Raw genomic sequence first — 24,862 nt, forward strand, 5'->3', positions numbered from 1 at the left:
TAGAGTACAGAAAATTAACCCTTTTTATTGATGCATTGCAATTGTTCTACATTTTTACCATATTATGTAGAAAATACTTAAAATACAAGCTACTTTGTAAAACCAAAGACAAACATTGAATCCAAAGATAAACTATGTTTTCACAATGGACCATTTTCCCATATAGTTAGTATTAATTTTTTTTAAATATCTGTATTTCCTTTTGTTAAAATGATTTTTACATTACCCCCTAAGTACATTGGCAATACAAACATAGATCAGTAATTGTCAGAAACTACCTTTATCTAGCGGATTGTAAAAAGGAAGAGCACAACCAGAAAAAATTTAAATTCTACACAGTAAACTAGCATATCAAATACATTTAATAAAGTAGGAATTCCACTGCAATACCAAGGATTCAAGCAGAAATACTAACATTACATATAATGCACTGCTACATGTAGTGAGTTAGATAATAGTTCAAGCTGAATCTGAAATCACACATTATATAAAGTTTAGCAACAAACAACTGTCAACATGCGGCACCATTCATAAGTTAAAAATGAAAATGAAAAAGCAGGGCTGTGCCAATCCAATCACCTAGAAGCGATTAATTTCATGTATTTTTTAAATTAAAAAACTGAGTCAGAGGTATAGTGCTGCACTGGTCAACTATGTGCAAGCAGTAAAGCTCTGAAGTTGATTTTGCAGTGGAGTATCAATAGCTGTGAGATGAGAGTTCAGCTGTCAGGGACAACAATAAGGAATTGGTTTAACTCATCTCAAGAGTGACTAGGTGAAACATTTTATCTTATTATAAAAAAGGCAAATTACTGTGCAACCCCCACCACCGGCTGCAGAACTGAACAGTTGCACACATGCAAGTCCCACAGATTTCAACAGGACTTGCACACATTCAGCTGCGTGCAAAAATGCAGCCCCAGCATTTAAGTGTTTAATTTTACGTAAAACGTTGCTTTTGCTAAAATAGTATGTTCACATATAGACTGCACAGCTATTGCCTTACATCTCTCCATCCGCAGGGAGGCAAGCTGGATATTGCAATGGGAGAAAAGGATAGGGCCTAAGGCCTAATTCTCACAAACAGCAAATGCAGTTCAGTGTGTGAATTGAGACTAACACGAAGCCAATGTTGTGTCATACATCATTTTCTGCATGCTTTGGGGGGGGGCGGAGAGATTATAATTAGCTTGACACTTTTTATGTGCAGGGAATTATGCTTTTGGGGGTGCGGAGGTGGTATGCCAGAACATCCCATCATGTGCACCCCCACCTACAGCCCAAAGTAAGAGGAATCCAGGCACAGGGTTTGCAACCACATCTGCTCTTTGTGAAAACGAGGCCTTGGTCGGGCAGAACCATTAGAACAGGCCTGGCTAGTTTCAGGGCAACAAAATGTTTATCTGGGACAATTCATCAAGGTTAGTCTAGACCAGGCATAGGCAAACTCCGGCCCTCCAGATGTTTGGGGCTCCAACTCTCATCATCCCTCATCACTGGTCCTGTTAGTTAGGGATAATGAGAGTTGCGAGTCCCAAACATCTGGAGGGCCAGAGTTTGCCTATGCCAGTCTAGACTGGCCTTGATGAATTGCCTCAGATATTAAAAAAAACATTTTGTTGCTCAAACTAGCCAGAGCAACAAAATGACCTTAAATGGTTCTTATCCCTTAAAAGGACAATTAAAGCCCATCAGAGTTACGGGATAAGAAGCATTTCTAAAGATTGTCTAGACCAGGCATAGGCAAACTCTGGCCCTCCGGATGTTTGGGACTACAATTCCCATCATCCCTGACCACTGGTCCTCTTAGCTAGGGATGATGAGAGTTGGAGTCCCAAACATCTGGAGGGCCAGAGTTTGCCTATGCCATTAACTCTGATGGGCTTTAATTGTCCTTTTAAGTCAGGGGTAGGGGACCTGTGGGTTTCTTACATGCAAAATGTTTAAAGCAGGAAGGGGGGGGAGGCCTGTAGCAACTGGGTTTTAAAAACACTCAAGTAGTAGATTTCCAATGTAAAGATGGCTTTCAGTTAAAATTTTAGGGAAACTTTCAGACCAGCATTTTGAATTTACTTCCCTAAATTTTTAACTGAAAGCCTTCTTTACATTAATCCACTGCTTGAGTGTTTTTAAAACCCAATTTCAAAAACACTCTTCAGGATTTCTGCGAGGTGCATTATGATTTTATCTCTTTGGGTAGAAGGCACAACTCTGCCCTTAAAGGTCTTGCCATAGAATTTGGGGAGGAAAAATTAAAAATGGGCGTGGCACCAAGCAAGAAACCATTTTGATAATGTTACAGCAACAGAAAGTGTTGTTGACACCAATGATGTAAAAAAAAGAAGAAATGCCTTTTTACTCTTTTCCTCTGTATTGATATCTTTTCCTCTGTATTAATCTTGGAAAAGATTAAAAAGAACTGAGAGCAAAAGTACAGTAAAAGGTTCACAGCTAGTTACGGTGTTAACCAAACACTCTCCTATTGCCAAAAACAACAGATTCCTCATTATAAAGGAAAACTGTAAGGCTTGTGGTCCACAAACTTAATGCCACTTTCCCCAGTAGGACTAAGATCACTGAAGGAAGGAAATGCACACCATCAGCAGGCCAGTTTAAGTGTGCTTTTGTACCACACTTGATTTTCTGGGTTCTGTCAAACTACTGTTTCATTTCACCACTGCCATTATCTAGAGAATGATCTTGTCCAAATGGAGAATAAACTGGTTTGGAGAGTGGTACTGCTACAGCAATAAAAGGCTTTGACAGCCTTGAAAACCCAGTTCGTATTCTGTCTAGTCTGGATCATAAGGCTTGTTAGTTTTGGTACATTACAAAGAATTCAGAAATGAAGAGCCCATGTCTGAAAAATGCATGATAGCATGCTATAGCCTTGCCCAAATGTGAACAGGGCAATAACCGTGACCCTACTGTTTCAGAAATGGGCTCTTCATTTCTGAATTCTTTGTAATGTACTAAAACTAACTAGCCTTATGATCCAGACTAGACAGAATACGAACTGCGGTTTCAAGGCTGTCAAAGCCTCTTATTGCTGTAGCAATACCACTCTCCAAGGCAGTTTATTCTCCATTTCAACAAGATCATCCTCTATACAACGACAGTGCTGAAGTGAACAGTAGTTTGACAGAATCCAGAAAATGAAGTGTGGTACAAAAGCTCACTTAAACTGGCCTGCTGATGGTGTGCATTTCCTTACGATACCAAGTGCTACAGCTCTCAAATCTTCCCCAAAGCGCCACATTACTAGTGGTGTTAAATAAAACTTCAGAATATTATGTGCTTTCCAGCAGGCTCTCTTTGGTATAAAAGTTCTTAACACCAAACTAGTAATATTTTACAAGAAACAATCTGCTACACACAAGGGGGAGAAATATAATGTCACAATATAATTTATGGGAAAGTAATTGCACATGCTTAATTACCTCTGCAAACATCAGATAAATTTCCCAATGCATTCCCAGCACAATACCCTATTAAAGATGCATCGACAGCTAACAGTATAGGTAATATCGGGGGTGGGGTGGGGAAAACTTTACTCCAAATAAAATACTTAGGACACAAACATTCATGCATCACCATAGTTTGTAAAGCCATGGTTTCTCAGATTCATGTATATGTAGATTTCCTCAATTGCTCAATATAGTTGTAAAGCCATGGTTTCCGATTCCCTGGTTTACTGAACGATAGTCAACCATGACTTGTCCATTCAGACATAACACCAACCCACTGTTAAGAAACATAGTTTGGCAAAATGAATGGACAAGTCATGGTGATGCACGAATTGACAATGACTTAGTCACTGCTCTGCCTCCTTAAGACTGCTGAGCAATTGAGGAGGAAACCTACACATACATGAATCTGAGTGCACAGAGGACAGAAAATAAACGCAGACAAGCAGCTCTGTACCATCAGTTTTAAACTATGGTTAGCAGAAACCATGTTTGGCTTTGATGTCTGAACTGAGGCTATCAATTTCAGTTGGAATGTGTTTAGCACACCCTTAAATTTCTAGCTGAAATCAACAGACGTGAAATACTTAGATCTGGCCAGATCATTTATGTTGGCATTGAAACTTAAAGCAACCTTTTTTTACCACTTATGTATCCTCAGTTGGATACGCTCAATGAATTGCTTCAGTTTGACGGAGAGCGGAGGGGCTTGCTGGTCCATCATAAGGCAAGCTCACTGTAAACTCTAGTCACACTACATAATCATTTAAGGCACTACAATATTTGGGGGTGGGGGTGGGGGACACACCAGTCACACATACCTGTGCAAAACAAATCAGAAGGTATCCTTGTCTCTCATGCGGCTCCATTTTTCTCTCTCTCAGTGCTACAGTGATGAGCTCTAGACAATTGCATTATTTCACATACATTCCAACATGTATCAACTCATTTTGGTTTAAATACAAAGGAATAGATAAATTTCATCCCCAGAAACATTTAAGAGTTAGACGAACACTAAGTACAGAGTTCAAGTATAACCACTACACATTTTGATTACAAAGACAGAACATTTGGGATTAGCAGGAAATTTTGCTTGTTATATTTTGTTCTAATCAATATGTACATATTTCATTTTCTGTAAAATATTAAAACACCACCATTACAAAACTTCTAAAATAGTTTTTTAAATTCAGTAATAAACCTTTAAAATCTGCAATTTATGTGTCATGTTTTTGCAATTCCTACATGCACTTACTGTATACAAGTATTAATAAGAGCGCTTTAAAGTTTTCTGCCAAGAAGATCCCAGAGGGATATGCAGGAGTATAAAAAGTTGTACATATCAGTAGGTTGATGTTTTGGTGAATTTTGGATTCCTCAGATAACTAGATCAGGAAATGAAAGATATGAAGGGAAAGAGACCCTTGCATTTCTGGGAAAGGAATCCAGCTCCAAATGTTATTTTAAAAAATCAAACTGAAAGGGTGTAATTGTCTTAGCTCCTGATGAAGTCTATGGAAATGAACAGGTGATGCATTATCTCCTATTCAATTCAGCAAGTCCCAATCAGAAGAAGTTCCCAGTGGCTCCTGCCCTCAAGTCATAATGCAAACCTATGCATTTTCAGCACAGAACAAGAGCTTTCCGGCAAAACAGTCAAAAACCATAGTCTAGGCTGTGATCACACATACAACAGAAAGTAAATTCATACTTTCTGCGATTGTTTTTTTTAAAAAATTCAACTTTATTTTAGCGATTCATACATTAAATTTTTAAAACAAGAGGGAAAAGATTTATGGTGTAAATGGAGACTGATAATAAAAACTGCTACACTAGCTTTAAACAAAAGACAATTAAAACCAAGAAACTGGGGAGCGAAATATATAGATATATATATATACATATATAAAATATACACACAGAGAAATGAGAAGGTAACTGCTTTTGCAGAATTCAGCTATTGCCTATCAAGAATGTGAATTACAAAATTAACTTTAAAATACTAACTCAAGTTTATAAATCTGCCCTAGCAACCTAGAGTTAAATGTGCATTTTTAGTGGCAATATGGATTTGTGCAAGCTGCTAAAATAATTTAAACAAGTACTAAGGTAAGTTTAAGAGTTAAAAAAATCCAGCCTTTTCACAAAGTCCTTGGTTTCCTTTCCCCATTTGATTAAGATAACAATAGCTTTAAATAAACGGGGGTTCAGGCCTTTGATGTTGTTTTTTTAAAGCATCCATGAAAGTTTAACTGTAAAATCTGAATGTGAATATGACTCAAAAGGTTCTGCCCGGTGTTTACCTGAGCTTTCCCCCAAATAGCAGGGCTCCACCAAGTGACAACCCGACTCTAGACAGCATACAGAGAATTGTCAACAAGAGGAAGGTGGTCCCATTATTCTCCTCCGATTCTGCAGATGTTCCTGTTGTGGAGCTGTTAGAATATTGCAAAACCCACTGCAGATCTCATCACTTCTACGATCAAGTTGAAAACAATTACCATTAATCCCTGCCCAAGAGCTACAAGTAAGAGTACTGATTAATCTTGGTAGGACTCAGTGGGTATCCAGTGTAAATAGCAGATCCTCTGGAAGCACCAATATAGGATTGGGTGGCAAACTGATGCTGATACTGAGCAGGTGCTACATTGGCAGAGGTTAGCAAGCTGGGCCCCACACTGACTGGGACCTGGTGCACAAGAGTGCTCGGGTGGGTTGTGTATGTGGTGTGCCGGGAAGAGCCCTGAGGGGAAAAGAGATGCGCGATGGAGTTGGTGGAGCCCAGAGTGGCAGCAGTAGTGGGTGCGTAGGTGTACATGTGAGGCTGGCTCGCCGTTGCTGCTGCCAAGTGGGGATGCACTGGGCTACTATGCTGGAACGTGTAGGGAGCCTGAGCGATCGTTGTTGGCAGGGGAGCGACATAGGCCTGTTGTCTCCGTGGAGCTGGGTTTCCACTTCTCTCTTGTGAAGCCAGTACAGTTCCTTGCTGGTTCTGCAAAGTAGGGGGAAAGTGCAATGGATAAAACATTCAGACGGACATTATTCAAAGAACCCGTATTAGGAGCCATCCATGTAGATGAATAATTTGAAGGGCTAAGATGGAACAGACTTGTTCTCTGTTGTTCCAAAGGGCAGGACGGAAATTAAAGAGCAGAAGATTTTGGCTAAACGTTAGGAGGAACTGAAGAGCTATAAAACAATGAACAGAGGTTCTTTGCTGGAAGGATTTAAAACAGGGGCTGGACAACCATTTCTCTGGGGTGCTGCTGTTGCATCCTGCATTGCAGGTACTCCACTAAGAAAGTGGTTGGAGTAGATTACCTCCAAATTCTAAATATTCTAAAATTATCAATGCTTATTCTGAAGCAACAAACTAATGGCACAAGCCAACTCTGGTTTCAGCTCTAACGAGAGATAGATATTACTTAGAACTGCTCAATATGGCATCAAGTTGTAGCACAAAATGTTTAGCTGGAAACTCGAGAGGAAGACAGTATGATAGCCTAGCTTGAAAACCAAGGTTTTTTGACACTGCACTCTCCCCAGCACTGAATCCGGCTCAAAGTCTAGATACCACAGCAACTCAAAAACCTTTCATATAGTAGAGGTTCCTGGAATGTGCTGGAAGGAACAATGTGTGGCAGATCTGGTGCACAGGCTTTATTTTGGCCCCAAACTTTGGGAACATGAAGTACAAACAGAATTGACAACTGAATTCAAATCTGCCTGAATACAGGTGACTCCCCACTTATGTGGGGGTTACGTTCTGGGCCCCTGTGTGCATTAAGTGAAATGGCTCACAAGGAGACATTCCTCGTGGTTCCTGAGAAGACCCTCTTCATGCCCTGGGGAGGGTCTCCTTGCAAGCCATGAGGGCACTCCAGTGCTCCCCACTTCCAGGTTCCCCGCGCCATGCATGTGTGGTCGCGCACAAGTGGGGACTTGCCTCTACTACCCCTTGCAATTCCCATCTATAGCAGCTCCCTTGTGCTTCATCATTTGGAGTATTTCTCACTGTTCAGCTTCACGAGTCATTGCTAATGTCCAACACCACAGCAGGATCTACAGCCAGTATTCATCTGAAAGGAGAGCCCTGATTACCTGGCTAAGGTTGAGCGGCTGTACACCATTTGTCACCACCCGGTGTTGCCGGTATCCTGTTGGCGTGATACAGCACCCTGATGCTTGTCCACTTACAGACGCCACCGGCTTGGTCTTGCTCAGGCTACTCAGGACACCTGCAATGTTAAATCAGCGTTTAGTCCACAAGATAGCCTCACTTTGTAAAGGAGCTGAAACTAGATATTGTGGTTGGAAACCAGCATAGACTATGAATTCCCCCACCCCCTTGCCACAATAAACAGCAGATTCATGTCATATTAAAAACTACTTCTGCTAGTACCCTCCATTTTAAAACTGATTTGCCATGCAGCATGATGGTAATAAATTGAACTGTACACTTTATTCCAAGTGTGGTCACAGATTTCTATGAAGGTATTACAAAAATAGCAGTTATCAGAACTTTTATTGCTCCAAAACTGCTCCCTCCACAAAACAAAGTTTGAAACTGGGGAATATTAAATGCAGCTCTGTTAAAGATGCATAGCAACCAGTTACTATGGAGGGAAATAATTATACAAGTGAAGAGGATTATCCTAAAATGACTTGATAGCTTTACAAGCAAACAAAGGAGCACCTACACAGAGGGAGGCGTGTTCTGCAAAGCATGGTCCATAAAGCACTCAGCCTAGTTCCAATTTCAAGTTCAGGATAATCTTACTATTTTGAATATTTAAAGGCCAGTTCTCAGGGCAAATGCCCATCCAAATAAGAAACCTATGTTTAAATTGCTCAACATAGCAAGTCCTCCACTCATCAAGAGCAACCATACATCTATAATGAACACATGGCTGGATAACTGTTTTAACTGTTTTTATGTTTCATATATGTTATTATATTGTATATCGCTTTGGGAAGCCTTGTGCAAAGTGACACAAATACAATGAAAATAAATAGAGAGGTAACTTAGTGAATGACGGCGGTAGTAGAAATACTCTTATATTGGAGGGGAGAGTTGTACTGTATAGATCTTTGCCTCTCTCTAGTAACAACTTTATTTTATTTTAAATATATACAAATGGTCACAAAAGATAAATACATACAACAGGGTGCTGTCTGTGTTGTTGATATATATATATAACCAACAGACTAAAATGAAAATGAGCTCCATGATGGAAGACAGTTTTGCTGGCAACCATTCTTACCTGAGGCTTGGGTGGCTACAATACAGTCACTGAGCTGTGTTTTGAGAGGCACAATAATGGTGCGGGAGTTGGAGCTTTCAGCTGCCCCTCGGGTTGGCTCTAGAGTTCCCCCGGAGCTCCTGAGTGTGGAAAGCGCATTCGATGCATAGGGGCTATTCAGTGAGGAGTCTGAATCGGGGGAGTCGTTAACGGTAACATAGCTGATGACATTGGATCTCTGCTTCATGCCCAAGCTAAGAGAAAAACATTCAACTGCTTTATTACAACATTTCACCAAATGTTTCACCAGGACATTCAGACACACAAAGGAGCCAAAGAAAGGGGTATAATACTACTTGCTGCAAGCTTCACAATTTTAAGAATTGCATTAGGTATTACATTCGTACCCCATCTTTTCTCCCCAGAGCAAACATGAGGACTACACCATTTCATTCTCAAAACTGCCCTATTAGGCTAGGCTGAGTGGGTGCAGCAGGCCAAAAGTGAGCTTCAGGGTGAAGTAGGAATTGAAACCTAGGTGTTTCAGTCCAAGTCCATCATCCTATTCACTGCATCACTCTGACTCAACACATTTTCTAAAGCACAGCCCCCCAACCACCCCTTAGCGTTCAAGTCAGGAGAGACAAACCCAGCAAGTATTATGTCTAAATTGGTTCATACAATTGAAACTTCAAGCAACATTTCTCCAAGTCCATGCAGATGCACTGCTGCTTTTTCTCTCCCACCCCTTCTCAGCTTTATATTTAATTCTGTGCCTCCCTCAATTTTCTTTAGCTTTTACCCTTTATAAAGACAAAGAAATTTAAAGGTTTGAAGAGATTCACATTCCTCTAAAAACCGTTTCTGATATCCCCTGGAGTGTGCCAGCTCAAATTACAGTGGAATTAGTATTTTATTACACTATATTTTATGTTCACTTACTGTTTAGTTGACTCATACAGAACAAACCTATGCGGCATAATCCACAACTTCCTTGCATGACTAAAAATGGTTGTGTATTGGTCCCTAGCCACCAGATCTAGCATACAGTCCAGAACATCTGACTAGAGCTATAAAAGCAGTGTTCAGTTATCCACCACATCCCAAGAAAGATGAACAATCCAATGGCTATCCCCTCAACACTTAAAAATGAACCTGCTCAAAAATTCTTGAGTGGTATTCCTGACTAATCTTTGGAATTCCCTAAAGGACTGCATTAGCAATGGTCCCTTAGGAAGGAACTAAAACCTCTACCTTGCAGGCTTGTATTTGTTGTCCTCCTCTTCATCAGTGTCACTGCGGATGGTGATTACACTGACTGGGGGACTGGGAGTGTCTGGAATGACTATGGGCTGGTGCTGCTCCTGCCCCGGAAGGAAAGCATTGGAGGAGGAAGATGTGGCACGCAGAGGGCTGCTCCCAATTAGAGAGTAGACTTGAGATGGAATTGCCTCTAGTGTAGATGCAGGCCTACGGAAAAATACAATGATGGTTATCATAAGCAAATCCATTGGTGGGCAATATTGACACTCCCTTGTTTTAAAGGGATTTATACTAGCTTGACTAGTGAAGCTTAAAGGACAATGTACAAATCAGTACAAAATAACATCAATTAGAAGTCACAGGAGGCCCATATCAGTGAATGTCCCAAACACTGCTTGAGATTTTTCATACTCCACATTTAGATGGCTTATATTAACTATTTCTAAACTACAGAAACATCTGTAGGTGCCAATACATGACAGTTCTCAGAACAGGACTGCCAAAGTAAGATTTAACCCAGTTTTAACTTTACTGCTATTAGGCAACACACAGAGTCTAAATAATATGGGTCTGTTTGAAAAGTGCTTTCTCTCTATTTTGTTCAAGAACCATCACAGTGGGAAGAAATCCTTACTTTGTGGCACTATGAGATGGCTGTTTGTTCTTCTTTGCTGGCACGATATTATTTTGCTGCTGCCTCACAACATGAGCCACTCCAACATTCAAAGGCTGGGTTGTAGCCAGAGTCACATGGTTGGTCAGCAAAGATGGCTGCTGCATGATTGTGCTGTATTGATTTCCATGTGAATGGGCGTTTCTAAAGGCAAAAGGAAAGAATGCAGAAATGCCCATCTTAGGTACTGTAGAAAATACATCAACTCATTGAGTAGCTTTCCCCATCCTTGTGCCCTCCTCTAGATAATGGTGGACTACCCCAGCCAGCCTGGCCAAGTTAGAGGTCACCAGAAGGTAGGGGAGACTGCCCTAGAATGCATGAACTGATGTTTGTCCTTGGTTTGCCAATCTATCTGAACAGACAAGCACCACAAGCTTCCCAAGAGGGATGAGGAGGGGAGAATTACATCCTTAATCCTAGTAGATTATCAATAAAGTACAGTGCCCTTTTCCCAAAAGCCACAAAAGAAAACAACCCAGACAGGTGTCTTGTATAGCTTTCAAAACATACCTAAACTTCACCAAACTCAGGAGAAGGAGTTCCATTGTCTCACTGCCAATTCTACATGCACTCATTATAAAAGTAAAGGTAAAGGGGACCCCTGACCATTACGTCCAGTCGTGACCGACTCTGGGGTTGCAGCACTTATCTCACTTTATTGGCTGAGGAAGCCGGCATACAACTTCCAGGTCATGTGGCCAGCATGACTAAGCTGCTTCTGGCAAGCCAGAGCAGCACACGGAAACGCCGTTTACCTTCCCACCGGAGCAGTACCTATTTATCTACTTGCACTTTGACGTGCTTTCGAACTGCTAGGTTGGCAGGAGCAGGGACTGAGCAATGGGAGCTCACTCCGTGGCCTTCTGATCGGCAAGTCCTAGGCTCTGTGGTTTAACCCACAGTGCCACCCACGTCCCTCGCACTCATTATACACACACTTAAAACACTTGTGTCAGGCATACAGGTATCAGAAGGCAGAGGTCAATACAATGCTATTAAACAAGTGATATAAGCATAGATGGGGAACCTATAGGCCCTTCTGATGCTATGGACTACAACTCCCCTCAGCCCCAGCCAGTATGTCAGAGATGATGCACGCCTAAGAAAATCTGGAGGACCACAGGTTCCACACCCCTGTTATATAGAAAATGAGATGAAGTTTCACTGCTTATTTTACATCTCAAAATGGTGCAAGAGTTCAATCATTCATTTTGGACAAGCCACTCCTGAGGCTCGGGAAACTCTGCTGAATGGAGCAGGCTGCGGAGGCAAATCCTTAAATACTGGGTGGAAGCAACATCCAGACATGGAGCTCCCACTTGCGGCATTTGCCTCCACCCAATTTTCAGGGACTCCTCCCCTTCTCACTGCACTACTGTTCACCCCAGAGACTGGGGAGGGAGGAGGTCCAGTCCATGGGAAGCCAATTCTTTTAGGTCCAACAATCTACCTGCATCTCCTTGTGTTTCAAGCCTCAAAACATGTAATTTGGAAAGATTACTTCTATTTTTCTGCTCACCTCCAGTCGGCCAACTGCTGGTTGCTTCCAATTGTCTCTGGAATCACAGCTGTAGGCTGAACAGAATTGTGCAGTGCAACCCCTGGAAGTTGTTGCCAGGTAGAAGGCAACAAGATCTGCTGGGTGCCTCCAGGCCAAGCCTGCTGCAAGACAGCAAACAGAAAAACAAAAGGTTTACTAAGATTAACGTTTTAAAGACTGGGGAAGAAAAATCAATTTGTTCAAAGTAAAAGAAGTAAGTAGACTGTTAACTTGCAGAGATAATGGCATGTGAATGCATTTCTACAAATAATTTTACAAAGGAAGTGAACAAGATATTCAGGGATAAAACACCCCCGTCACTCTGGTTACGTTTACATCACAGAGGCTACCTGCCACAGAGTTTGATGTTCATATTGTACTGCAGAAAATGTATCAGAATGCATCTAAGCAGCTTACTGACAGGCTCAGGATTCCCGGGGGGGATAATTTCCCAACTACTGGGGTGGGTGAGCCTTGGGGACTTCAGGACATGGGTGTGTGGGGAGAGGGAGGATGAGTTTTTAGTATTATTTTCTTCCAATGCCAATGGTTGGTTATCACATGGGAAGGAAGTAAATGTTCACAAAAAAAATTCAGCCTGAAATTTGCCTTTTTGGAGTTACCTGAATACCTACCCTGCTCACCAATTAACTTAGTATACAAACTCATAGATGCTTGCACAGTGCAGCAAGCTTGTTGCACACAACCCATGCAAGGATCTCTGCATCCACACTTGGAGACTAGATGTTGGTACAGGGCAGGAGGGAAGTACAGCAGGATTGGCTGAGTCCAAATGGTTGGGGAACAACTGCTTTGAAGATCACACATTATAGAAATAAAAACATTGTGGGTATTCCAAAAGGTAAAATGAACAAGAATTGAGAGTTTCCTTGCCTGCGTATGAAATACTTTGGGCAAATACCCTAAAGAAATTGATAACTTGCTATTACAGTGGCTTTAGGCACATCAACTGCACATAAGATCCAGCTATTAGAACTGCAAGAGAATACAATTATTTGGCTCTCAGGGGTTTTTAAGTATCTTCAGCATTTATTTTATAAAAAGAATGGCTATAGATTACAAATGAAATTTAAGTTCTTACAATTATTTCTCAGTTACCAGGGTCTACACATTTTAGACAGACTTTAGAGGCAAACTTTGTTTCTAGTAGACTCTGGACTCAGCTGCATTGGCAAAGAAAAAGCGCTTTATATAAGTTGTTTATGCATTCTAACACTACAACACCAGATGGTGCTGTGGAGTTCCATTTTTGCCAACCCAATTTCTCCTAAAGTTTGCAACGCATTGAACTGAAACGCTTCTTTGATGTGCCTAGTGTTAGGATTCTTGCTCCGTGTTTGCAGTCTTGAGATTGTTTTCTATCACATGACTGTGTATGTTTTCATTCCACAATGTGGGAAGTGATGGAGACAGGATGTTTTGATGTTACTGTGTTCCGTGAAGTGGGACTTTTGTCCTTTGTCTCTTTCTCTTTGCTATCTGATGAGAAAGAGGAAGGAGCGAAGTCAGAATGCTCCGAGTGTATTATATGTAAATAAAGCAGATTAGCCAAAATGCTGAGCCATTGAGTCTGTTACGCGAACTGCAAATACTCTGCAGGATCGCTAAGCGGGCTAATCCTTTTGGTATCAGTCGCTGTGATGTTCAGGCTGGAGAAAGCTTTTGAAGCTCCCGAATGACTGACCAGATGCCCTACTTTTGAAAATGTTTGTGGTAGTCCCTAATAGGCAGTGGATTTTAGGTATGCTAAAAAAAAAAAAAAAAAGACCAGGGCTGAGCGATATCTGGTTTTCACCATTGTGGTATATCAGCAGCTAATCATCATGATATTCCAATATATCACAATGTTGGAAATTGGAGATCAGGCATAGGGATGAGGGTAGGAGCAGTCACAGAGATAGGGCGGGTAGGGTGCTTGCAGGTCAGGTGTGGGCATGAGGCAAGGAGCAGCTGCAGGGATGGGATGGGTGTGGTGAGAAGAGAAAGAGTCACCTCCACTGCCTGTAGTTTGAGTGGGAGAGGACTAGGGGGTGCTTCAAGCCACTGTCAGTGGGCAGCTAATAAACATGAATATCCACTGTGGCCGCTGCAACTTTCCTGCTAAGTAAAGCTCCTCTACCTCAGTGCCAGGGGAAGGTAGTGCCACAGTGGCTTGAAATGAGGACCATCAGCTGCCTTGTTTTCCCTCGGCATGAGGCATAGGCACCAGGTGCAGGGGGGGCTGGGTGCTCAAGGGCCCCCTGCACATTCCTCATGAAGTGGCCAGGCACCCACAATTTTCTGCACCAGGTTTGCACACGCCATGGGGGAGCAGGGGAGAGGGAACCCGCTGGGCAGAGGCCAGCATGAGAATACTGCCTCGGCATCAACACTGCTTTGACTCTCCTTTCCACCTCCAGGGTCAGATCTGCCTGAGGACCAGTGCTGTGGCTGGACGCAAGGGAGCTGGCAGCTACCACACACAAAGCCCTTAACACAGTGGTGTCCAAACTTTTTTTCAAAGAGGGCCTGATTTGATGATGTGAAGGGCAGTGAGGGCCGACCAAAGGGTCAAACAAAGTTGTTGGACCGTTTTTTAGGATTGAAATTGTGATTTATTTATTTTTAGGATTTTACCCCAAAGCTGTTGAACTTTTTTTAGGGTTGACTCGAATGTTGAGATGCCTTTCGGAGCGAGGAACCAGGCTCCAATGAGGAGGTTGCGCCCCATCTCAAAATTGAACCCAGGTGTGTGGCATCTGCATACACCGCGGGCATGCTGACATCAAATGCACTCAATCATGCGATATTGGTGTTGCTTGAAATCGGCTGCCCTGCTCTCCCTTGTGCAAGGAGTGATATATTGCTGCATATTGCCAGGTCAAAATTGTTAACACAGTGTGATTTCAAAACTGATTTTGGCCAACATATTGAAAAATCACACAGCCCTAAAACAGGCCCTAACATTTGTGATGTTACCATGAAAAAAGGGACATAAAATTAGTTGAGGGGGGAGGCAAGGGAGGGGGCCCTGGACCCCATGGGTGCGTTCCGTGGACCCCTAATTGGGAACCACTGGGATCCAGCCTCTGTGGCTCCACTACAGCACTTTCTGCTCTGCAGACAAAGCAAGCAGGGGTGGCTCGTCTGGTAGGACACAGAAGCAGCACTAGCCTCCTGGCAGTGGAGTTGCTGGGATGGAAAAGGTAGGGATTGTGTGGATGGACCAGTAGGAAGGAAGGATTGGCTCTGTAAGCAAGTCCACACAACCCCAATCATGCAGTTGCCTTTTCCTTCCTGGTAGATGGCACCAGCTCCATGGCTGAGAGGCTACTGCTGTGTCTCTGCCCTACTGAGCGAGCAACTCTAGAGAGAAGAGATTCTGTTTTGTGCCCACTGCTAAATGACCGTTTACAAGGGAAAGGTGTGGACAGAATGTATGTTTCTAACAACTCCTCCCCCTCCAAACAATGACACAAAGGCTGCATCCTGGTGCAAGGCATAGCCTGCTGAGATTTTCTTAACTTAAAAACAGATTAGTGTTTTATAGAAGGTAGTTGCTTTATTGATAATTTGTTAATTATTTTTTATAATTTTTGTTACATTAGTGATGTTCTAATATGTTATTTATTGTATGAAAGCCACTTTGCAACTCATGTGAGTGAAAAGCGGCACAAAATACAAAAAATACAAAAAAAGTGAAATCTCTACTGACCGCTTCTTTAAAACCTACTCCTATGGTAGACTTCCCCTGCTCATCACAATTAAATGTGTAGTGATCAGTTATAAGCTTGCAGCACTTTCCATATTTAAATTCAAACCCATCCAATAACAGTGGTTTCCCAACACAGAAAGTCTTCTTAAGATACAAGTTCTGCAGTATATATATATTTTTAGAGTTCCACACATATGGTCAAACTGTGAAACCATGCACACATGCCATTTTAAGTTGACATATTTCTACAATTAACAGATCCACATTACTGGTTCCAAAAAGAAGCCTTCAAGCAGAGAACCGCTAACCCCTCTGCCAATACAAGCGGAATAATTAAAAAAAAAGAGAGAATTATGTTAAAAGTCACACCATGCCTCTTTCCAAAAGCCAACACCTGCACAAGACAAAGCAGAGAGTTTAATACAGTGCGAGATCTAATGTCCCACCAGGAGGCAGAAATCGGGCCTTCCAAGCGACGAACTGCTTGACAGAGGAGGGACAAAAATATGCAAAGCTTAGCAAATGGCTAATGCAAACTTAGATGAAGTGGCAAAAGGGAGAAGTGTTGAAAGCACTAAAGGTGAGCACTTCAGGCAAAAGGCTATTAGAAGCCAAAATTCAGAGAGAAAAGCAGGATCCAAGTAGGCAGGTGGATTTAGTCGGGAGGTGGGGAGTGTAAATTCGGTCATTGCACCACACAAGTACAGAAATTAGTATGGGGTGCAAAATTCAACATTCCAAGAATATAAGTTTTTGTCTGTGTTTTTAAAGCTAGTTTTTAGACCTTAAGGCTGCAAAGAGGTTTGAAAGAACACAGGCAGTGCCTGATGAAATCAAAGAAAGAAGGGGGGGGCCAATCGCAAAAGGATTTTCAAGTTGTCAGTGCCTTGCAGAGCTCTTCTCCCCTTCCCATGAGCCAAAAGAGAATTGAATATATATACAAAGTGCTTAATTTGAATGATTTATACAGATCTTATACAGCTTTCCTTGTCAATGAATTTTGATTAAGAGTATATACAGTCGAGTATATACAACGCTGGATTAAGTATTCTACAATGTCCAAAGAGGAATGTACCAGATTACTGGATGAGAAACTCAAGTCTTTTACAGCAGCTAGTCACAGAACATTTAGGTTCTGCACAGGCATCCATGTTTCCACAATTGAAATTCAATCTGAATTGAATGAGGGGAGGCAGACAGGAGACCTATGAAATCTTTTAAGTTGTCTTTTCAGCACATGCAATTATATAACCTTTAAGATCCCATCCTGTCTGCCTTCTTACACTTGCTATGGTGTAAACAGCAATGCCAAAAGAAGCAGTTCCTCATCTGGTGAGACTTTGGTTCTGACCAGAGCCAACAATGCTCCAGAATGTATCTATTTGAAGATAAAGATGCTCATGAATTTTCACTTTAAAGCCACAAAAGACAACGATGTATGTAACAAATGGAAGTGTGCTTTGCAAGACACGTGAGGACACCAGGGTTTCAAGTGCACTGCAATGTTTCCATAAACTTCACTGATCTGATTCTGGAGTTTCCAATTGACTGTTTTTTTGGCACCTACAGTGTGATTTCCACTGAAGGTACCAGTCAAATTCAGACAGAGAAAGAAAAATTTGAAAATGGACACTTCCCTTAATATCTCCAGCAAGTTTAAGAACAAACTATCCTGAGAAACAGTTTAGAAGGTAAGAGCTCACCTTTAATCTCAACCAAGAAATGCAAAAGGAACTAAAAGTATTGGTGGGAAGCAACATCTCTCTGAGGATGATGCACACTGCCAATGATTGGTCAGAGGTAATGAAAAGCCAGGGAGAATTGGAGGTCAGCATTGTTCAACAGAGGTTAAGAAATCTGTACTGTTAAAGCCGTTTATTAATAAAGTATTTGCCGATATTAGAAGTTTTCAGTGCCTGAAACATTTCTACATGCGAAGAAGCTTTAAAAAGCTTAACTTGTCAAATCCTGGCTGCCCAGATGCGTATGGCAGAGTCAACCTAAGGGCCATACCCCTTGTTTTCAATCAATAAAATGTTAAAAAAGATAGGAGAGTAAAGAAAGAAGAAATGCAATTACCACTCTTCTCAGACTAGGAGAAGAGATTGATCAACACACTAGGCTAGTAAAGAACAACAGTCAATGGATCTGGATTCTTTACAGAGCAACACTAAACATCAGAGTCAGACAGTGCTTCAGCAATGTTGGGGAGGAAAAACAACGAGACATTAAGATGTAGCAAGAACACAGCCACAAGATGGCACATGCTTCCATGCCCTCTGCAAGTCTAAGTTAAAACAAAAACTCCGTTAGTGAACACAATCAAGGGAGGCAATTACCAGTACTGCAGCCGTCTGTTCTACTAGCGCTGGCCGGCCGGCTGCGCAGTTCAGAGTAAAAGGCACCGCATACTGCGGCGTGATGGTGGCTACTTGAGGATGAAGAGTTGCTACCATTAGTGGTGTACAGCTTCCCTGAAATGTAGATTAGGCAGTGAGTGAAACAAATGTACTGAGGAAACAGGCCCAGAAAGGCTTTCTCCGCAAGGAAACTAGTGGCGCTTTTGAGTGGCTTGCAGAACTCATGGGTATGCTCTGATATAAATATGCTTTTCTATCAGCTTAATTCAGTATCTCTTGCCTGAAGTGATATTAAGTGATATTAAGTACTCCTGAATTTCAGTGAACAAACTTTTGTGTTTACCGCACTTGAGACAATATTAATCCTGAGGAATATCTAAACTAGTGCAGGGAAGGCTTGGAAAGACTAATAGCCTCCAAAATGTCCTATTGGACATGTAAGATTGCAAAACCAGTGTTCTGGTACTTTAAGATAAAAACAGCAATACCTGCCTGTCCATTGACTTTGTTTAAATAAAAGGCAATTCAATGATCAGAATAATTTCATTAAACATCTCCACAACCAAACTGACTTAAAACTTCACTTTCTAATAGATAAGAATCATTTGTTTTGTTGCACTTACAAAGAATACCATATTGGATTTCTGTTGTGCTAGTTTGAGTAATTCCAAATGCCTTCCACAATAGATATAAAAAAGGACAAGTTATAAAGTGCATCTTTCATTTAATCATGCCTGACCTGAACATGTTTGCAATGATATCACCCAAGTCCCATGGCAAAGACCACAAAATTATATTAGCCATTTATGTAACCATTAGGCTTTCTGGATCTTCTGGTCTGAAACAAACAGGACTGTTGGTCTTACCTGAAATGTATTTTTCCTTTGAGTGATAAGGTGTTCTCTGGTGGAATATGAGTTCCCTCTAATGCTCAGAGACAGAATTACAGCTTGTTTAAGAAGATTCTGCTCACATCCAAATAGTTTATGGCTGTCCAATCTGCTACAGCCCACACGAACCACAAGAATATAAAAACAAAGAAGGAAAACATACAAGAAAAACACTGTTCAGATGGGGTCTAGGGGCTTCATTTTGAAGTGCCAGAGAGCAGGTTCTCTCTCGGCAACCCACTGTTTCTTCACTACAGTGTTGTCATACGTAAAAGCACATGGTGAAAAGGAAATTACAGAGAGAAGTGCTGAATAGCAAGGCAAGAGACCCGAAGTTTGAGTCTGGCATCAATTAAGATTAAGATTAAGAGGCTGGCATCCAAAATGAATGATGTTCACTGTGGCTTCCTTCAATGGTACTCCCTTCTCTACAATGCTGGTCCACCACAGACAGAAACTTACATCACTGAAACTGGCACCTGTCCACGCAGGAAAAAGATAGTTGTTTCCTTATATTCGTAGCCAAGAGCAATCTTTCAAGCTGGAAAGAATCACCTGCATGTGACTCTTTGAAAAACCTAGAACAAGACCGAAGTGACAGAATAAAATGGCTGGTATTGGTTGCAAATATCTGTAAGAGTGTCAGTCATCTCTGTGGATTGAACCTGGATTCAACTAAAATGTCCTTTACTACCTTCTCGCCAAAACGTTTTTGTCCCACACAGGGTTCCATGGAGATTCAGATGAGAAGCTTGATCCACATTCCAATGCCGCAGCCACAAGGTGAATCTCATTACCACACCAACCACCAAAGTCCAGGACAGAAAATATGTATAATCCACTGAGTTGTCCACTATAAATACACCTTCAGGAAAGTCTTACAGTCTCACACTGGATCCTGTTGAGAGTTGTCCAATAATTCTATACAGCCACAGAGAAGCATGAGAAAACACAGGTGCAGCAAAAGCACAGTTGATGCACTGGAATCACATTCCTTCCTGAGACCAAAATTCAATTTGCGCATGTGAGAGTCTTCAAACTGGGCATCCCACACAAACTAAAGCAATCATCGTTCCAATGGATGGGAGCTTTAGCTGATCCATTAACTCTGATCCATTGTGGAAACTCACTGGCATACCGGACCAGTTCTTAGTATAGTCCTGTCTTTTTTCCAGAGTTTCGAATTTTATTTAATAGGGAAATGGGACAGAACTGATATATGATTGAACACATACAAACATGGAGTTCATTCATGTTCCATAAGTTGGAAAGAAAAGAGGCAATTCCAATACATTTTATTATTTCAATGAAAAGAAATTTCTAGAATATACACAACATTTACTGTTTGCAGCATCTAAGCCATGGAAAATACATTTTTCTTCCACTGGAAGAGTCAATACTTCAGAATAAAGAACCGCTTAAGATTCAAACAGAAGTTTACAAAAATTGACAATGCATTATAGTACTTTTTCATCAACAAACACTAGTTTAATATATCTTTGAAACAGTCCTTAGCCACTGTAGGGCTTGCACTTCCCAAGGGATAACTTTATGACCGACTATTCTAGCATCTCACTGGTTCTTCTGAGATGCTCAGAACAACAGGACCTTTGAGACCAATTTTAGGGCCTAGCACAAGCACCAATTCCAATCCTTCTGGGCGACAGTAGCGTATCCTTTTCAGATTTAGCAATCTGATTGATTTCAAGGATGGGAAACCTACGACCTCCCAGATACTGTTGGGCTCCAGCAGCAGGTTCCCCATCCCTGGAAATAAAAATGTTTATTTTTAACTAGCATCAGCCCCTCTTTACTTCTTGTGCAATTTTCTGTGGACATTGCAGAAGTGAGGTACAGTGGTACCTTGGTTCTCAAACTTAATCCATTCCAGAAGTCTGTTCCAAAACCAAAGCGTTCCAAAACCAAGGCGTGCTTTTCCACAGAAAGTAATGCAACATGGATTAATCCGTTCCAATTAAAAACAAAACAGCAAATTAACATGAATTTTACTATCTAATGAGACCACTGATCCATGAAATGAAAGCAATAAACCAGGCTGCAATCCCAGTATCAAAAACTGGCAGTGATCTGCCCATTGCCATTGGAGGGGGGAGTTTAAATGGAGGAGGAGGAGAAAGACTCAAACTGGAGGGACGAGGAGCGTGTGGGGAAGGAGGTGGCTAACTAGATGTGGGAGAGGGGAGTTTAAGGGAGGGGAGGAATGTTAAAAAGGAAGCCCTGTTAAACAGGTAAATTATGAAGGAAAATCTTAAAAAGGAAGCCCTGTTAAACAGGTAAATGATGAAGGAAAATCTTAAAAAGGAAGCCCTGTTAAACAGGTAAATTATGAAGGAAAATCTTAAAAAGGAAGCCCTGTTAAACAGGTAAATTATGAAGGAAAATCTTAAAAAGGAAGCCCTGTTAAACAGGTAAATGATGAAGGAAAATCTTAAAAAGGAAGCCCTGTTAAACAGGTAAATGATGAAGGAAAATCTTAAAAAGGAAGCCCTGTTAAACAGGTAAATTATGAAGGAAAATCTTAAAAAGGAAGCCCTGTTAAACAGGTAAATTATGAAGGAAAATCTTAAAAAGGAAGCCCTGTTAAACAGGTAAATTATGAAGGAAAAGCAGTAAAGTGTCTTGTAAACCAAGAAATCTTTAATAATATTTTTTTAAAAAACAGTCATCAAGTGTCCTTTGTTTTAATAATAATAATAATAATTTTTATTTATACCCCACCCTCCCCGGCCAGAGCCAGGTTCAGGGCAGCTAACAGCAATAAAATAATAGTAAAAACATAATAGGGGAAAGGGGGGGGGGCAATTTAAAATACAGGTTAAAATGCAATTTAAAATGCAGCCTCATTTTAAAGTAGCTGATAAATCTTAGCCTCTAGTCTTCCTACTTTCTGAAGGGCAAGCGTCATCATAAGGCAAATAATGGTTACAAATACCAGTCCTAGGAGTTTTCACAACAGGTAGAGTAACCTGCATAATGCAGCAAAAAAAAAAAAAAAAAACCAGCCTAGGAGAAGCAGCACGTTGTTTGCTTTAATCTTTGACCATTTGAAAGTAAATGGATCTATTCCTCTTCCTCGCTTACAGCACAGTTTTGCTGAGATAAACAGTGCAGTTTACAACGAAGATGGCAACTCTTTCACATCCATTGTCCTTGTTGCTCTTCCTTTCATAATATTCACAGTATCTGCCAGTGAAGTGTTGGGGGCATGCACAGAAGCTGCCCAGGATTCAAGTTCCTCCATTTTGACAGCAATGCCGGTTCAGTTTTTTACTTTCAGTAAGACCAATGAAAGGCACTGTTGGCTTGCTGAGCTGTTTCCTGCTCTCATAGCTTTGGTTCATCTGATTGAAGACATTTAATATGGTGTGATGATCCTTTGGGACTGTGGCATCAGCAATTTCTTCAACAAGTCTGTGCTCTTGTCTGGACTTGTGCACGTGAAGGCAGACTCCCTTCGAGCAAAGTCAGACTTCTACAAATCCACCAGAATAATTACGGCAACAGGTACCCTCTCCTCATACCATTGTGATTGTTATTACTTATATATTACTGAAGCCTTTTCCATTTGCCTTCTCTCTGGGGTGAAGCTGAGGCAACTAGAAGAAATGCAAGCCAGTTTATCCATAGGCTTGTTAAGATCCAGAGGTGTCATAGGTTTTCAGAGAAGAGGCAGGGATGGTGCCTATTAGAAAGAACTTCCTCAACCTCTGGTCCTTCACTCTAGTCATCAACGTCTGAAAACTCCTCTTCAAACACAGCATCCTCAATCTTCCAACTGCCTATAGGCAGAAAAGCTTTTCTTGTGTGCCTTTCCCTTGGGCCACTTGAATCCCATAGCTCAGCTGGTACAACAGCCGGAACTGCTGGAGCCAGAAGTGATACTGGAACAATAACTGGCTGAGGAGCTTGAGCAGACACTGCCAGGAGTGTGAGGCAATGACTGCAGGTTGTTGTTAGTCAGCTCTTTAGCAAAGTCACCTAACAAGGTTCCTTTAATCTGGAGCAGCATTTGTGAAGTCAACTGAAGCTGCACCCAAGTAAGATTACTGGAAGTGCTAGGCAAAGCCTGGAAGAGAGCTAAATTACAGGGCAAACTTGGATTAGAGGTCATGATGATGTTACAGAGAGCAGCTGTGAACAGGAGCCTTATGAGGCACAGAAATGGCCTGAGATAGAAGCAGCAAAAAAACAACCCCAAAAAATCCACAAGTCGTGAGTGGACCAACATTACTTCCACCCCCTCAGAAAGGGCCTCCTTATCTCCAATGGCCTGAAGCAAGCTGTAGGAAAAATATCCAAACTCCCTCCAGCCTGCCTTTTTACTCCAAGCAGATCAGACTTCATTAGACCTAATGGAGTTGGATTAGAGGAATAGCCTCAGCAGAGATTATCCCACAGTGCCATTGGATTCTGTTCCACAATGTGCCTTCAGCCACCTCCAAATCAGCAGGGCCATGATTTGTTAAAGCATGCTGGAACTTAAAAAGGAAACTGTCACCACAAGAGGCTGGAAGAATATGATGCTTTTAGCTGCCCTAAAGACTTTGGCTTTAGATTTATGTAGGTTTTTGTCATTGCCCCACCCCCACCCCAACCCGCTCAAATGTGGCTGAAGTTTTCCTCAACTGCTGCAGCACTGGCTCAGAGCGAATGAGGATAATCTCCAGTGGGGGTGCGAAACAGACTAAGCTTCTGTGTCTTATGGCCAATGGCTTTGCCAAACAGCTATTTAAAAATGGTGCACTGCTTTGGCACTGGCTGGAGCTCTGGGGAGAGGCAACAATGGCAGGGTGTCAGCATAAGAACCCAACAGCCACTAAAACACAGAGGAAAAACTGGTTTAACTCCCAAGGGCCTGGAGTGGTAGGGAAACGGCCACTAAGAAGAAAAAAAAATGAAAGGGGGAAGCCTTTCAAAGAGTCATGGAAGTGAGTCAAGTGACAAGGTGAAAAAAGCAAATGTAGAAGGGATTGAAACAGTGATGGAAAGATGCAGGAAGGGGACTGCCAACCAGACCACACACAAAAAATTGTCCCTCCCCATAAAAAACCCCCAAAGCGAAGTTTCTTATTTGATATCAAACTCACAAGATCTTCCTTTCCCCTTTCGTTGAAGATGTGGCAATTTAGTTTTAGAATTCTTTTGTTCCAGCATGGGGGTAGTGGATTCTATGAAAATAACCACGCGCTGAATGGAAATCGCTTCCAAAACACAAGCCTGAGCAAATCTGAATAGCCAAGTGTGAACCCCAACTGCCTCAAAGTGAAGGCAGGAGAAAGCCGTGTAAGGTGAGTGGATGTGAGGCAAAATCCTCTGAATAAGCTGCGATTCTGCCTTTGAAGGCTAGAGGGAGCTTTCACCCCACTTGAGAACATGTTCACTCAAAGAAAAAAAAATCGCCATTAGTTTTTAGCAAAATACAAGTATTCCTGGAAGCAGATATCACTTTGGTTTTTCTAGTAGGATATAAAATGGGATTAGAGTTCCAAAATAATATATACTGAAATCTAATTATTTGATATCATCTAAGCTTTTACGAATACAACATCACAAAATGAAACAATGCAGTTCTAACAAGTATTCTTGTTATGAATGGGGGCAGGGTAGAAAGTGTAAGGAAAAGGGAAGAGGAATCGACTTGGGACTCAACGTAGCCAAATGAAATATTGCACTAATTTTTTAGCTGA

At 41.6% G+C, this 24,862-nt stretch overlaps 1 protein-coding gene across 5 annotated transcripts in view; it reads right to left on the minus strand.

Moving 5' to 3' along the window:
- The window catches only part of HIPK1 (homeodomain interacting protein kinase 1), a 45,164-nt gene continuing 20,302 nt past the window's right edge, over positions 1–24,862 (minus strand). For 2 of the 5 annotated variants that reach the window (XM_079978907.1, XM_079978909.1), the window contains exons 10-16: positions 18,244–18,378; positions 12,169–12,311; positions 10,608–10,790; positions 9,965–10,180; positions 8,732–8,964; positions 7,569–7,705; positions 1–6,459 (exon numbers count right to left, since the gene is read on the minus strand). In XM_079978907.1, coding sequence (XP_079835033.1) covers positions 5,989–6,459; positions 7,569–7,705; positions 8,732–8,964; positions 9,965–10,180; positions 10,608–10,790; positions 12,169–12,311; positions 18,244–18,378 — 1,518 coding nt within the window. In that variant the 3' untranslated portion in view covers positions 1–5,988. The remainder of the gene's footprint in view (positions 6,460–7,568; positions 7,706–8,731; positions 8,965–9,964; positions 10,181–10,607; positions 10,791–12,168; positions 12,312–18,243; positions 18,379–24,862) is intronic. The other 3 variants (XM_079978908.1, XM_079978911.1, XM_079978910.1) reach the window with 3 other exon arrangements.

The sequence above is a fragment of the Podarcis cretensis genome (genome assembly GCF_951804945.1).
Source record: "Podarcis cretensis genome assembly, chromosome: 6".
Lineage (NCBI taxonomy): Eukaryota > Metazoa > Chordata > Lepidosauria > Squamata > Lacertidae > Podarcis > Podarcis cretensis.